Genomic DNA, 17,486 nt, shown 5'->3' with positions numbered 1-17,486 from the left:
ATTAACCATTTCATTTAAACTTTAGTCAAAATTATTGTAGACTCAATAAGGCCTCGATTATTGCAGAAAATCGAACCTGAAGGCTTTCGTATTAAGAAGGGAAACAGCTATAGGAGGCAAAGTATTAAGCGTTTTTCGTGATATTTTTTTGTACAGAGAAGAATTTATGTAATCTTTTTATCTTTAGGAATGTTTCAGCTATGATTTAAAGTACATTTAGTAATTTTTCAATTCACTTCACACGGAAATCTTTGAGGATGATTTGTTTTGACGATTGTAGAAAGCTGCAACAAATACAAAACTCACCGTCGTTAATTGTTCGACCGTGCGTTAACTTTCAAAGGTTTCAGTTACGGAACAAACGAAGGTCAATTATTTAATGAACAGTCGCGTGTGATCTATTCACTCGTGTGAAATCGTAATTGGACACAATGCTTCACCGCAGAAAACTACAAGCGGTTCTTAACAGTACCGTTTCATGCGAATGATAAATTATGCAGCGCTGTACACCAATTTGAGAACCACTGTATTAGAGGAAGAATTTGCGAAATCCGTGATAACCCGTACTATTTCCAATTACCACAAAAGGAAATGTGGCGCATTAATTATCGAAGCTTGAAGCGACGTGCCTTATATTACTTCAATTTTCTGTAATGCCAGTTACTTTACCCGGCGACGATGTCTTCCTCAATTATTCTCGAGCTCATTACTCGTGATTGGGCCCGCGTAATACTGACTCGAGTAAAAGTGAGAACGAATCTCTTTGAGACTGGGAAGCGGTTGCAAACATTTACTACGGTTACGTGTTGCAATCAAATTTATATCAAAATAATCTTGCTTCCCCAAACATGATTTTACTAGACTTTCCATCACACGTAATGCAATGAATATTTAAACAATTTTACATTTCGATTTTCTTTAAATGAATTTCGGTCTAATTTAAATGGATGCTTCATGTTTCAAAATAAATTTGTAATTGTAAATATATACATGTGTAAAGTTTATTCATGTACATATTTATAATAGAAAATTCATTTGGGTGCATGCAGCCTGTCATTTAAATTAGACAAATTTCTTCAATAGAAATAGAGAATACGAATACTTATGGGACTGACTGTATAAATATACATTTAAATCCAAACACTTCTTCAAGGTTTGCTCAACTTCCCTAGGATTCAGACCACTGTGCACCGCGCAGATCAATAAAAACAACGCATAATTCCAGCATTCGCGGAGCTTACAAATACCAACCCCTTTTATTGTTACATCTATTTAAAAAAAATCAAGGAACGATGCAATCCATGGCGAAACAATTGCCCGATCCCGATCAGTCCCGGCAGACTCGTCTGAAGGCGGTTCAAACGGTTCTGCGAGTGCAATCGCTTTTTACCATCGACAGCGGTGGCCTCTTCTGCAACTCGCCACGGTGGCTAGTTAGAGAATCGCTTCCCGTTCGTCGGCGGCCGCAACCTATATCCAGCCTAGCTCCATGTAGTCGTACGCGTATTTAGCGCGTAATTTATATAAGAAGAGAGGCACGCTTGGTTCCACCCCAAAGCACTTCGATCCACTGGCGCCAGCAACTCTCGTTTCACGTTTTCCATGGAAAGCGGTCGAATCGTTCGTTAGAACGTCTTCGTTTCGCGACACTCGTGCTTGTTCTGTGGATCCACGCGTTCGTATAATCGACAAACGTCAATAACAACGAAAGAAACGAAAAGGGGAAGCTCGAGGGTCGATTTCCAGGCAACGTGGTGCAGCGACCAATTAGCTATCACCTTAATTAAAAAATAGGTACGCCACTGCGAGCACGTAGCAATTGTTGCGGAGAGGAGGCGTATAACTTCCAGTGTTGCATCGAACATCCTCGCGTCCGGATCGCGGAACTCGATTCCTCCACGTCGATGGCAGCCAACTGCCTTTTTTTTGTTACGTGCCGATTTTCGTCGCACCTGTAATTCGTCTACGCGTCCTTCTGTCGTTTGGAACGTGCCCGTCCGAATTTCCGCCTGACCTGGTTTCGGTTTTCCGTAGAAGTGGCACGGACTCACGGAAACCCGACGTCTCTCGTCGTAAACGGGATTTTTCGTCGAGTCCACCTTCGTTGGCTCCCACGTGCGGCGTGGCGATATTTTGTAGTGTTTATTGTCGAACACGCGAGGACACGTTTGTGCGTGAAAGCAGCTTGCGAAACGAGTCGAAGGACAACGAGATCGGGAGAAGCTACGCGGAGAAGGAGAGGACAGTCGTTGAAGAATTCACCACGCGAACAGAAAACACCCGAGGCTGCTGGAAACCTTAGAATGCAAATTCTCGTCGGAACTGTAATATTCTTTAAAAAGGAAACAGCGGAATCCAGGTTACCGCAAAGACAAGAAGTTTCTCTGGTGACCGATAAGCGTAAGAACACGCACGCCTAAGAACAGCCTAAAGACCCGCGAATTGAAATTCTCGATGAAACATTCGAAATGATCGAAGAAATTCAGGTTCTCGTGAAGACAAAGAGATTGTCTAGCAACCGAACTGAGCAAAACACAGAGTGCCATTGAGCGATCGAACGAACAAGCGTCGCTTAATCATTGCACTACCAGCAACTCGAAATGCTTTCTTAGTATTCTACTGCCACGAATGCTAAGCTTACAATTAGATTGACTTCGAATTGAAATCTCTATTTTGAGATTTGAGAATCGGGTCACTTTTGCTTTACCGGCAATCATTTTATTGACACTTGGAGTCCCAAAGAAACGAAACCTAAATCGAGTGACTCGAAGGATTAAATTCAAAGAAACAGATGTAGAAAGGACCCCAGGAACCCGACAGCGCGATCGTATTCCCGAAACGTTTTATGAAAGACCGTTAACGAATTCGAGGCGACCAGCACGGATTTTTCGAGCCTGGTGACCCAATGTGCCGGATAGTAAACCGTCTCGGCGACCTCCTAACTCCTTTAAACCGAATTTAAAATGCGTAGCAGTGTCGCGTCGGACGATTGTCTCAAATCTCGACCGATCGTGAGCCGATTCCCAACTAAGGCGTGCTCCTGTCGTTCGATAATTGCTGGACGTTTAAACAGAGCATGTTCCCGCGAAGATTGATGACCCTTCGCAGCTGTCATCCTGTCCTTGGTCGGTGAAATCTTCGCCGATTTGAAAAGATAGAGAGCTACAAGGATGCACGGTTACTCGAAGGAGTGTCCGTTCCAAGAAAAGGCTAGGATCAACGTCGTGTCGCCGGCACGGAATGAAAGCAGAGGTCACTGACACATGGATTCGACTAGAGGAGGTCTTCTCTCGTCTTCATCGACGACTTTACGAGCCGAGTCGTGTTTGCGCGGGCTTTCTGCAAATAGAAAGAGCATCGATGACCGGATGAGGGGTGTCTGGTGCGCGTTAACCTTGAACCTCGAAGTACTTTGCAGCCTGTGACCACGCGAAGAGACGTAGCGCGCTGAGTACGGCTCGAGTCCGTTCGAAATTCGAATCGTCAGCGAAACGGGTTTCGAATTTAGGGAAAATTCCCGGCTGCTCTAGTTTCTAGCAGGTAGTGAACGAAAGTTGTGCGATAAGAGCCCGTTGAAAAATGTTTTCGACCGGATCGTGATAGCCAAAGGTGACACCGAGACTCGGTTTCTCGTCGGACAGGAAACTGGTCTCTGGCAAAACTCGTACCATTCGAGCAACAATGTCAGGTTCACGCGAATTCTCGGTACTCGGTGTTAATTGATGTTAAACGGAACCGAAGCTCGCTGAAAACGACGCTAGTTTTGCTGAATTACGCGCACCGTGGTTTTTTTGTGATTTAATTGGCGTTCCCGTTAGTGCAGTGCTTAAAACTTCAACAGTACATTCCGTTGTGCTGTGGAATTCCTAATCACGGGTTTTAACGAGGTGTTTACCTATGGCGAGCGTTCCGCGAATCGCCATCGGTTAGGGTGAACGGGAAGTGGAAGAGTGAGTGGCTGCGGAGGGGATACTGACTTTAGATTTTTCAAATTACGGACAAAAATGAAAATCTGATAGAGTGGTGTTTAGGTTGAGTGCATTTTTAAATTTCATTCTCCTAGGTTTGGGAGAGCAACACCTGAGTGACTATCTTCGGATGTCGATGCAAGATATATCATTGGAATCGAGAAACTTTTACGATTCTGATTGCAATGGTAATCTTATGCAAGTGGGGCCAGAATTTAGAAAATCATTCAGGAAAGTAAATCCGGAAGATTAGTTAGATCGAGTGTATTTGTATTCTCTACAATTCGCACCTGAATAACTTTTGACAAGTGTTAGCGCCAGATACAATGCCAAAAAGTAAATTTCCAACTCTCGTTGCCTAATATTCATACCTGAATGACTCTCAACAGGTGTCAATGCAAGACGCCATGTCATCCGAATCAAGTAACCTGACGCGCAACATCTGACGCAACCCGGCGTAGTCAGCGTAAAAATCGACAATGCAGATTAAAATCGAGCGTTGACCGATGCGCGCAACATGGAGTCCGCGGTAGCGTGCAACAAGAAGCCGGAGCGCAGGTCTACGCGATCGTCGACCTCGAAGAATCGGTTTTCCTCACGAAACACGCGCTCGGAAGCTTTCTACGCCGACGTGGAACCGTTATCCGTTCGACGCGTATTGCATAATTCCGCTGGCCCAGACCCAGATACAAATTCCGCTCCAAATTCCAGCGGATCGACGGAACGCTCTAAGAGATATCACACTTCCGGTCGCGCGAGGCACTCGGACGTCAGAAACGCGACGGAAATCGATCCAAGGGGTGGAAGGCATCCTCATCAAGAAATATTTTACACGATTCCTCGAGACGTGGCAGTCTCGCGGAAAGAAATCCTCAGAAAGTACAGCATAGAGAAGGAAGACAGAGAGTCTACCTCGAAATATGCCGACACCATGGGTCATCAATGGAAACGGACGGTGGATGTGGACAAAGACCAACGCGAAAGACCCAGAACCCTGCCCTCGATAGCCAGAAGATCGCACGGGGATTCGGAAAATATTACCCATCCTTCACAGGCATTCAGGAAGATCTCGAGGCAGGACATATTGCGCAGACGTGCCAGTGTAGACGGTCCGGTTGCTGTGGCTCGTGGTAGGAGTCATTGGAACGGGAAGCTAGAAAGTTCAGAGGCGAAAGGTGGCAGCTCATGCAGTTTCCCGAGGAACGTCCCGAGGCCGAGGAGCACTAGGTGGGGCAAGGAGGATGAGAGAGAGTCCAGGTCGGCCTGCGATTTCCTGACAGTCACTACCAAGCTGCAGGACATTAACAGCGGCCTTGTGCCGAGACCGTCGACCTTGCCCAAGATTGTTCACGCATCGAGGACACCCCGGGTAGTGGAGGAGTGGACTAGCCAGCCTAGGCTAGCTAAAGATGCGGTGAAGAAGGAGCCTCCAGTCTACGGAAGGATACGCAGGAGGAAAACTTCGCTGCCAGCCAACGCTGGGACTCTCAGAGGGTCTGCGTCTTCTTTGAACAGCCTCTCCAGGTACTCCAGGTCGGGTCATCAGCATTTCAGAGAGAGAGCCGTGGATGTCGAGTTCAAACCGACCACCAGGCACCTTCGAGATCCCGTTTCTGACGCGCCTTATCACTTGGCAACTCTACCTCACGTTGACATGAGAACGAATCCCCAACGAAATGCTATCTTCACCAAGGTGTCGGACAGAACGCCTAAAGGCTTTCGAAGTCATAATAACAAGGCTGATTCGAAGGAATCGGGCAAGCTCGAGGCAATAGACGCTGGTCAACGGACGATGTCGCGTAGAAGGATCATTGACAAGGTGAAGGATGCGAACGCCTACGAGGACCAGAACAGTTCAAGGACCGAAGACTCTGCCGACGTTCCGTCAGAATATCAGTCAGAAAGTCAATCGTATCGGAGCAAGGACTCCGAGGTATACGGAAGCAATGGCGATGGCGATGCACATCGGTTGAAGGATACGAATGGTTTGTCAAAGGTGGTCGGATCGAATACGTTCGATCATCGACATAACGGCGTTTGGGGTAAATCCATGGAGTCGACCAAGCAAAGGTCGAAGTCGCAGAGCAGACTGATCGAGAACTTTCGCCCAAGTAATCGCGATATCGGCGCGGTGACCAGGCTCGCGACCACTCTTCCAAGTTATGTGAAAAGTTCGAGAAAGTGTTCAACCGAGAAGCCGCCAGGGACCGAGTGTTACAGGAAACTGTCCATGGAAACTGGAATCTCGACGAAACAGAGCAAGGAGAGATCGAACTACGTGAAGAAGTCCGCTGCCAGGAACGTAAAAGCGTATAACGAGGCGAACAGTCGCTCGAATTCACCTGTGACGACGTCCTCGATTTTTGGATTCTGCACAGGGAAGAGAAAAGTGCACACGTCGAGTAATGATGCAACGAAGGTCGAGAGTGCGCCGTCCTATCCGTCGTGGAATGTGAAAACGGTTAGCATTGATGCAATGTGGTCTGATAGAAAAATCCGTGGTGGGAGGTATTGATCTGTGATCTATTGTTTGGGTGATCTAGATGTTCGTGTTGTTTGATAGATCAGTGCTGACTTGCGTGCAGTGAATGTCGATATTTAGGTGTTTTGTCGAATATGCTTGAAAGGTTAAACCATCTTGGAGATTTGGATTGGTTGTTGTTATTTAGGAATTAATTGCAGTGAACGTACAAGTTCGAAAATTTTGAGTTTGTAGTGTACAGGGAGTTTCGTTTAAATTGGAATGGTTAAATATCTCATTAGTGGATGAAGCTATAAAAATAATGTTTTCTTTTCGATAATTCATCTTTATTTCGAACAGTGACCTCATTTAGAACGATGCTTTCTCATAAATGACATAATAGTGTCGATGATTTGTGTCCTCCATCGAATGTTTTGGTTAAAGTTTTCTCACATTACTTTCATAGGAGTATCATTTTTTATTCGACACTTTTTTGTTTGTGAGATTGTTCCTCCAAGTATCATCAAAATCCTTCATCGACCTATAATGAATTTGATTATAAAATTCTAACGAAGATATTAGAAAAGAATGTTACTGGTAAATATCTTCCTCTACGTGCTTCTATAATACATTAGATGCAAATTAAGATCTTAAATTGACTATCTACCGTTCTCGAACTATAAACTGCAATTCAATCTCTCATTTGACTAATATTATCATTATTGAACCAGAGTTTATGCCATCAAGTATGATCAATATCCCCTTTCATCTAATAATAGTCTTGAATGTCAAGTACACATGATACCAAGTAAGTAACAAAGAAGAATTGCCTGTTCTTTATCTGCAAACTGCAATATAATCTTTTCTTTGATTACTAATATCGTTAGGAGTAAAATCATCAAGGTCGCCGATCATCTCATAATGGACTTTAGGTGCGATTGCTTCAATTAAAAATATTTATCAAACATTTTTATTTTATTTTGAAGTTAGGGTTTTAGGAAAATGAATAGTGTTCATTATCCGTGTAAAGAAAGTCCAAGAAGTGACAGAAACCAGGAAAAATGATAAGATCAAGGTTTGTTTTGACTGATTTTCATTTTTCTGGAAAAATTTGTTGTTTTTCTAAAATTCTACTGATCAGCTCAGATGGCATGTTTCCATTATTAGAGGTATAGGGTACACATGAGTGAAAATTTTCATAAAAAAAAATTCGAGCACTTTGGTTTCCATGTCTGCCAGAGTCCAATTCCAAAGATATTGTAACTGAAACAAAAACATTTTTAAAATGTTTAAGACAGGAGAAGTTATAGCAAAAACAAATAGACGAAAGGATTCTACACTCAGCCGAACGAAGATTGATGTATTAGACGTATTGCATGAATATTATTATGTACCTGGTATATTGAATACCAACCAAATTACATAAATGAGTCTTACGCATAGATGCCTTTCTCCACATTCCTCTACATTAACACTTAACCTGCATTTATGTGTTACCTGTGGAGAACAAAATATTCCTTTTTTAAAGCGTTTTTCGTTAACTCTTTTACGTTAGATTCGATTTAGATATTACGTACAGACTTTTTATTATATCAATTTTTGTAGAAATGTATAATATTTTTAATATCACTATTTTATTTAAAAACCTAAATAAAAATTACTTTATTATTATCCAATATATCTATAGGAAACACCAGTATTCAGATCATTCATTAAGACAATTGTTTTTGATCAAAAAATTCTTGAATGCAGCTGTAATTTTCACGCGTCCACGGTGGCTTAGCCCTCAAATCGTGTTAAATCGAAATGAAAATCCAAAGTTAGCCATATATTTATGCCCAACCCTTTCTTTTTCAGGGTGAATTGGTGTGGTTCGATCCTGGTGTCGGCCACGTGTTGCCGGGTGAAGTTTTGGAGTATCACAGAGCCGCGAACGTCCTCTCTGTCCAAGCGGTGATCGCTGGCAAGGTATGAAAGTCAATTTATTCTTTCCCGCGAGAAACCGGTGTCCTAATGACCCCTCTCGAATCCAAACGACGAGTAGAAAGGGGACACCGCACGGCGTGTAAATTACACGCCATTCAAACGATCGGTCGCATGAGTTACGCAAGTTCCGCGGTACGTCTTCGCTTATGATGCCCGATACCCGAACGCGTCCTCTTCATCGACGTTCGACTGCTCGTTTCATCGCTGGTTGAATAGGAATCGGATATTTACCGTTCGTTTCCATAGACAGACTAACAATGAAACCACACCGTGTGTTATTATCTCGAAAGGGATAGAGGAACAGGATAGAAGTGTGTTAGGCTATGCGCTAGTCAACAATACGGGTCCACTTCGAGGCCAACTAACAACCGGTTATTCTGCATTTCCTTAAGACGACGCACGATGCGATTGGTCGGTAAACGTTCAATGTTCCATTGATTTTTTGTTGAGACAATTTGACATAGACATAACAGGAAGGGATAGTTGGGTGGGAGTACTTATTACAGCCACTCGAGTGAAGATGTAGCAACGTTATGTTAATGTATGGTTGTCAGAAAGCGTTTAGTTATCAAAGTACTATCGGAGATAATAACTTCATTAGCAACATCAGCATCAACATTTTTTATGTACGTTTCTCTTTATCACATATTCTATCATCCCTAATTTATTGTCTTTTGGAGCACAAAATAATAGTAAAGTAAAGTAATTCCATTCAATTTAATTATTCATTTGCAGGATATTGATTTCTTATGTCATTGTTTTATTTCAATGCAGTACTTAGTTGTTATTAAATTTGTTTCATCATAAAAAAAAAGTCTATTTGAATAAGTATCGACAGCATTACTTCAAATAGGATTGACTTTCCATCTCATGAAAGCATACTACTTTTCTTTCGGAAATTTGCCTATACCTTTCGCAGCAAAAATCTGAAGTACTTGTTTAAAATAGACCACATTAAATGCAAATTCTTGCAATATCGAAAGCTGTGTAATTTCAGTGTCTAGAGAGAACGGTACTTTATCGAACCTCCTTTCTTTTCCGCAAACGGAAGAAATAAGTTGTCATTCTGGAAATGGTAGTATGGCAATGTCTAAAGAGATTAGTTAAAGACTTCTCAGTATTCACAGGCTCGTTGTATACCTTTCAGACTGCATTTCTTGTTTCTTTCTGTACAAACTGATTCATTTACCGAGGCAGATCTACATGTATCATGAAAATAATGAAGTTTAAGGACCTGCGAACAAACAAAAGAAATTGATTAATAATTCTTTGATAGAGAACAGACACTCGTACATGCATGCCTTAAAACTGACCAGACTAAACTATAAGGTACCCACAAGCAATACCAAGCTACGATAACTAAGGAAATGGTACTACAAGGAAGAATAGGACGGACGCAAAACACGGACGCGCGATCGCGAGATCCATATCGACCGATGGATCGTCGAAGAATGAGCTCTAGCCCCTCGTAAAGGCCACCGTTTAATGTATTTCTTTCTTTGATACGCATTATTGTCAACCGAACTTATGCGTCATCTTCCAAATATTTGGGGAGAAATTATAAAATTTCACCATTGTTTCTAAGATGTTACACTTATTTATTTTTATTTAGTATCGTTTTTATATCTATATTGTATTATATTGATATAAAACACATATTATATCGATTCGATCTAGACAAATTCGATGGATCGCGGGATGACAAGTAAACAATTATCGAATGGGAACAAGATTCCCGTTGCGGCCACCCGACGAAGTAGTCAAATGCATCGGGGCCCGGATAGAAAGTCGAATACCACGCATAGTTCGCGAAATACTTCCGCTAAGCCGGTCCGCGATGCCTTGGAAAATTACTCCACTGTAGCGACGTGTTGATCCCGGCGTGAAAGTGCATATCGAAAAGCGGCAGCGCGCCGGCTACTTGCAACACCTTCCTGCACTTTCAAGCTCCAAGGACATCGTATTGGCAACAATCGTGTCCCCGTGTTTTTCGCGTTCTCCGTCTTTCACTTTCGCGAATTCGCGACTCTTCTCTTCACGCACGTCCCCGCGAGAATGATGTGTCGATTCTGACGCTTCTGACGCCGATAAATCAAAGATGGCAGGAGCTATTTGTCACGAAATATGGATGGAAGGCTGGAAGGGAAGGGGTTCAGCATTTTTGTGTTTTCTAGGAAAAAAGGGAGGATCAAATTACATTTTATTAGGTTGTCCCAAAAGTTTCTTTTGTAATTTGCGCTCAATTATTATTGAGCGGTAATGTTTACATAAATAGATAATCTAATTTCTTAGATGTTGATGTTGTAACAGTAATGGAGCAAAATGAAATTCATTTAATGAATTGTACACAATTCAATAATGTAACATTAGACATAAAATATTGTGTATGTATTAATAGAACGAAAGAAATTTGTAGGACAACCTAACATATTCTTGACAAACCAGACCGTTTTCAGAGAATAAAACAATTTTTCGGTATACTTAGTTATAAGAGATAAATTAAAAATAATAGCAAATAAAAAAGTTTTGATGGCCGCTTAGAAGCATACGTGCTTGCCAGCATATTTTATCAGCGTGCTTAATTATTGAAAGCACATTAAATAGGGAAATTTGTATCATTAGGAAATTCCGTAGGTTCTGTGCCATAATGTCTAAACTCACTAATTATAAGCATAGCGTTGAAAAGCAGTCTTGTGCTGTACTTTGTAGTGAACGGGTGTTTATCTGTATAGTATGACTTATATAAAAAGGATAAACAAAATTTGTGTATTTATTTTATCAACGCTAAAAATTGTGAAAGTTGTGCGTTTTAAATTTTATGAACTTTAAGATTATCGCGAATTAAAAGGACGAGAACAGATTACGGGTAACGGAATTATGTACGCCAAATAATCTGGAGGAAATGACACAGATGAACTTCGAAAAGCGAAACGAAAGGGAGATTACACGATCTGGAATAGCTGATTAACCATAAGTATAAGATATTATTTATTTTTCATACATAAACAAACACGATTTTCTAAAACGGTATTAATTGGGACAACGTGTCATTTTTAAATGTTGATTGAATGAAAATAATATGTTTCTTCATTGCTCATAGTAAAATGAACTTAATATCGTCAACGTTTTTCTTTTTAAATTATTATATTATTATAAACGACAATTTTCACCATGTAAATTGAATACTTGATTTCAAAAGGCTAATAAATCGCATGATTTCCAATAGTGGAATCTTACTTTTCTATTATATTTCTAGGTATAAACACTTTCATTTTTCACAAGAAACTTTTCATACATTTTATTTGATACTTATCAACCAACTGCAATTTATTTTGCCAGCGATGGGGAACATTTCAATGAGTCGTAACTAATGAAATTTCTTTAGAAACAAATTTATATTATTGAAACTTAACCGAACCAAAATTGTTTTATGGAATAGATCATATATTTTGCATTCTAAATATTTTCTGAATAGCGAAACATTCATGAACCCTCTTAAGAAATTTAAAATTCTGTTCATGACGTAACTGCAAACTTGGTTCGCAAGCAAGAATTTGATCGATTTAAAATATTCCTGAAAAATTCCATGAAACCGTTTAGGAACGTATCGTAATTTCTCATTAGAACTAATCATACGTTTACGATTCCGTTATGAGAGTTAAATATAGATCTGAAGATATAGAACTTGATGTGTCGAGTTGATTTAAATTTAACGAGAGGTTTATAAGTTTATATTTCCACGTAGGATGTAAATACTGTCAGAGGGGTTATCTTCAATTTATTAACTATAATTTATTAGTCAGTATTACGTTAATATTAGCTTCATAATTGACACCTGAAGTCGGAGATAAATAATTACACGCTACAAACTACTATCATAAACAAAAAAATACATGTACCGTTGTATAAAATAATTCTGAATCATAATAACAAAAACTTGTACGATTATTCAAATCTCAATTATATATTCATACACGAATATTAATAGTAAACGATTAACGAAGCTATTAAATTCGACTACATTATTACTTTATGTTTAATGCAAGGATTTCATTGTGTCGTTACGTATCGTAAACTTCATTTTACTTTGAAATATTATAGAAGCATTACAACATTAAAACTTTGTAGTAAATGTATATAATTTAGAATGGTTCCTTCCTCGTTAATGTCTTTTAGCAAAAGTTATTATCAAGGATATATAGGAAGGTAAATGTTATTATATGTTATTGTTGTGCCTGTAGAACCGTGTTCTAGTAAAGACATACTAGAATATAAATAGAAATATGTAATATTTATGTGTTAATATCAAGAAACTGTACAAAATTATAATACGATAAAATTTATAGACGAAACAATAGTATGCGCATGAAGAACTCACGGGTAGTCTCATTAAGACGCGGAAAGTCTTAATGAGTAATTCATTAACAGTAACCGTTACTGTATATATGTATTATTTAACTACCTAAGGCATTAGTGCTACTATGTCAATAGGTCTCTCCGTTGTTAGGACTTTTATATTTGTTTATCTATGGACATTTTTTATCTACGCACTATTACCTCATCTAATAAACTTATCATTTATAATTTTTAAGTGATTTTTACTAATTCATTATTTATTATAATATCTATTAATACACTTGTAAAAAGAGAGTTGAATAGTCGTATATATCTACAACAAATTTTGAGAAAATAATTTTTGCTCGAAGATATTATACTAAAATAATGCATAAGAACGAGTAATTAATTGAATGTTTAGCAATTTACTGTAGGATATTTTTAAATGACTGCATTTCTTTGTGATCTATGTAGACATGTATTTTGAGTTAGGTGTAATTGGTCACGTAACATTTATTGACGAGCTTAGTTAGCAAATTCGCTCGTGGTTTTATTTTTATGAAACTTCGTCGCGCAAGCTTGACTCTAGCATTTGATTACTTTCTACGTAGTAGTAACGTCTTATGTTCGATTTCTCGAAGCATTGTCGTGCATTGGTAGCAGAGTGTTGTTCAACGGTGTCCCATTATAGATGACGATGCACACCGGCGTAGAAATAAAGGATTTATTATCGGGTAATCTTATTATTTAGCATGGTATATTTTATTCAGGAATATAACTATACTTTAGCCATGCAACTACCTGGAAAGGAAGTAAGAGAGAGTAAGATTCTGAAATGAATCCGAGGCTCGTGGTAAAAGACCTTTTATAAAACAAGTCGTGGAATACTGCTACTGATAACTACACAAAAAGGAACATTAAAAGAACATTGACACATTAAGAATCAGTGTCCTATTTATTCTAAATTAATCAAATGCATTGTGTGACTATTATTAAAAATATCAATATTTGAGTAATAACCAAAATTTAAGTTGCTCCAAACATCCTAGCTGTTTAATTTCCATTTGCATTTTTACTTTTTCTTTTCTATCGAGGACAGGAAACTTTCCCACAGCTACTATTAATAAGGAGAAGGATCGTTTAATAGATCCCTGGATTTACCAACGCGTTGTTCCGCTCGAAAAATTCACGAATACATAAATAATGACTACTTAATTACTTCCTAAAATCATAAAATAAAATGAACGCAACGGAGGGTTGATACGCGAGGCCGCGTAACCTTGGAAGACTTTCAGTCGTCGAATCAGTGAAAGGAGCTCCTAATAAATTTTCAACAATTCCACGAAGGACTGGGACGCCCATTAGAACCCTCTAACGGGTTCGATTTCTGTTTACTACGGCGAATCGAACCGGTGCAACGATATGCGAGTCGCATTCCCCGCAATCGCGCAGCGGCGACGCCAATGGAATTGCAACTGCAAACTCAGGCAGCCGGGTATCCGGTTAAGTCTCACATGAGTGGCTTTCGCGTCTTATGTGAATTCGCGCGAATCTTCCTTTTTTAACGCGCATTCTCTCTGCGGAGATCGGGTCGCAACCGTCGTGGAAATCAGGCAAAAAGCGGCTGGAAAAAAGACGCTGACAAGGAAGTCTCAGTCGGATGCACGAGTTAACAAGTCCAACCTCAGGAAAGTTTACTCCTGGAATCCATTGGGCCACGGAAACTCTTAGAAATGCATCTAAAAATGACGGAGGAATTTGCCTCTGAACGTTGGATCACGAAGCACCGACCAAATCCACGATTGCTAACAAGGCTAACCTTTAGAGTGTTCCTCCTGTAATGTTCTGACGCATAGACACAGAAATGGAAGAAATTGCCGTGAGCGTTAAACCGTGAAGCATCGACCGAGTCCAGGATTGTTAACGAGACTAACCTCTGGAAAATTTCCTCTGGAATCCTTTAGTCCAGAGAATCCCTGAGAAAAGGATCTAAAAATAGAAGACGCTGATTTAAAATTAAGATCACGAAGCATTTATCAAGTCTGTGACTGTTGAAACGAGCAACTTCTGACATCGTTTGTCCCAGAGAATCTTAAGTTCGTGTTCGTATATTTTGAAGAATGATTGATATATCAGTTTTGCTATTGCACTTAACACATATGTTCATAGGTAAAATGAATGGTAATCTTTGATCCATGTATTTAAAGATAAAAGAAGAAGTGATTCTGAAAGTTACACCAAGAAGTAACAATCAGGTGACTGTTAACAAATCGGTTAACTCGGGGAGTTTTTAACAAATAAATCTAAAAATATATAAAGGAGATACTGTGAGAGCTTGATCACGAAGCAACGAGTGAATTCTAGGACTGTTAATACAACTAACTTCTGCGGGTTTCTTCCATGGCTCAGTGAATTTTCATACATATAGATTTAAAAAAAAAAGAAGTTGCTCTGATAGCTAGATCACGAAACATCACTCAGGTCCACGACTATTAACGAGACTCTGATAAGTTCCACCTAGAATCACTTAACGCAGGCAATCTCTGACGAATGAATCTAAAAATAGATGTCGACTTGAGAGTTGGATCACAAAGTATCAACCAGGTCCACGAATATTAATGAGCCTGACACCTGGGAAGTTTCTTGAAGACCCCATTAGCTCAGGAATCTCTAAGACGTAGGGTCTCAAAAGTCCAGAAGTGTAAAAATTCAAGTGGCATCTCATAGCATCGATCACTGACAACAATTTCTCTAAAATCACCAGAAAATAATTCATCGATCCACCAGTCTAATTCCACAAAATGGCTAACACGGTTCACTACGACGTGCCAATAATTGGCCAAGGATCAACAGCTTCCTCCAAGGTACCTTCCCACTGGGTCATCGCGAATTCATCAGGATCTCCAACTTCGTCTGGCATCGATACGTTTCATCTTGATCAGCACGAGCCAGACAGATGTTTCGAGCCAAGCCAGTGTCGGAAATCCCAGGCAGAGCCGTGGTACGAAGTTCCTGTTCAAAAGTCAAGGTTACGCTCGAAAGAAAGTGTCTTCGACCTCAAGGACGAGGAGGTGTGTTCGTGCGCGACGCAGCAAGACTTCGTCGAGTGCCATTACAAAACGACGAGATCGGTGTTGAAGAGCTTAAAGCCGCTTCTTGGTGGTTTGAGCTTCGACGACGATGGCGACGACTTTCGTAAAGAATTCCTCGATAACTCGCCGGACTTCTCGACGACCTCGTCGACGTCCTCCCGCGAGTTCTTTCGCGTATATCCGAGAGAAGACGAGGAAAGCGACTCTGGCAGCTATTCGAGGAGGCAGGGTACCATCACGAGGACGATGCCTAGAGATGCGACCTTGAGGCCGAAATCGAAGAGGTCACCGGAGCCCTTGACGTACCTCTGCGTGCGCGTAATCGACGAAAATGTAATGTGGTGCGAGAAATTTTCGAATTTTTTTAGGACAGTGGTTCTTGGATTGTGGTCTGCTAATTTTTTAGTCGTCCGGGGATATTAGGAGTGCACACGATTAATAGAAACTTAGGGAGTTCATGAGAATGAAGCAACATGTGTGAAAGATAGTTTACTTTATTGAATTTTACGTTTGAGAAAGGGAGCGTTGTTTTTGAAAGTGTTATTGAATATTAATCGACGAATCACGTAAAATTATTATTAAATATTGTGAAATAAATGACAAGAAAAATACGAGATCGATGGAAATCTATTATCTTTCACAAAATTTATTTTTATGCGTGGAATAAAATTGCATTTTTCAACTATGAATTATTTTATTTGAGAAGTAATTTTATAATGTGGTAAAGAATAATAACTTTATTATTCTTTAAAGGTTCTTCTATATTCTTTCTCCTTATACACCAAGAAAAATTCAGAAGAATTTACAATTATATATTATAACTAAGACAATAACAAATGGGATATTTTATGTTCCAGCCTCAAATCTTCACCCTCACTAATTTGAGTGGCGTGAAACCGAGGCAGGATCTTGGACAAAATGGAATCGAGGACATGATACAGTTAAAGTAAGTTTATATCCTGTTATTCTAATCTACTTATAACATAAATCTAAGTGCAGTATGTAAATTACAGCGACCTCAACGAGGCATCTTTATTATGGAACTTGAAGATTAGATACGACAAGGAATTAATATACGTACGTTTGTGTTCTTTCTACTTCTCGTTAATGTCAACGATTCTTACCTGATTAAAATTAAACTGTTACTTTTTGTTAATAACAGACATACACAGGAAGCATATTAGTTGCGGTGAATCCATACAAAATGTTTGACATTTATGGCTTGGACCAAGTGAAACTGTACGAAGGGCGGATACTCGGGACACTGCCACCGTGAGTTTTATTTCATTTGAAAGTAAAGAACTATAATACGCATTCGTCGGTATTTTTCAAACTTTAATTTTTCGTGGACCCCTTAGAGTAAATTTTTATTCATTTATTATTCTAAATGAATATGTTTATTGTTTTCATATTTTTATTTAAAATGAACACATTAGTATGGGTATTCTGAAGAGCCATTTATTATTATGTCATGATAAATTAATTTCATTTCATAAATATTATATTAAGACTCATTGCTCGCTTCTCAAGTAAAGTTGATTTATTGCAAGACAAACATAAATTAATTAAATAAGATGAATGATGTTACTTCAATTTTAATTTCATATAATACAAGTCAAAATTGAATTGTATCAAAACATACAC

At 39.5% G+C, this 17,486-nt stretch overlaps 1 protein-coding gene across 3 annotated transcripts in view; it reads left to right on the top strand.

Moving 5' to 3' along the window:
• LOC128885847 (unconventional myosin-XV) overlaps positions 1–17,486 on the top strand; it is an 87,707-nt gene that overhangs the window by 11,313 nt on the left and 58,908 nt on the right. For all 3 annotated transcript variants that reach the window (XM_054140162.1, XM_054140163.1, XM_054140161.1), the window contains exons 3-6: positions 8,287–8,397; positions 16,700–16,788; positions 16,856–16,919; positions 17,005–17,114. In XM_054140162.1, the coding sequence (XP_053996137.1) occupies positions 8,287–8,397; positions 16,700–16,788; positions 16,856–16,919; positions 17,005–17,114 (374 nt within the window). The remainder of the gene's footprint in view (positions 1–8,286; positions 8,398–16,699; positions 16,789–16,855; positions 16,920–17,004; positions 17,115–17,486) is intronic.

The sequence above is a fragment of the Hylaeus anthracinus genome, unplaced genomic scaffold, assembly GCF_026225885.1.
Source record: "Hylaeus anthracinus isolate JK02 unplaced genomic scaffold, UHH_iyHylAnth1.0_haploid 11982, whole genome shotgun sequence".
In the NCBI taxonomy this organism is placed as follows: Eukaryota; Metazoa; Arthropoda; class Insecta; order Hymenoptera; family Colletidae; genus Hylaeus; species Hylaeus anthracinus.
Note: the sequence above shows the minus strand (reverse complement) of the source record. Positions and strands in the feature narration are given on the sequence as shown.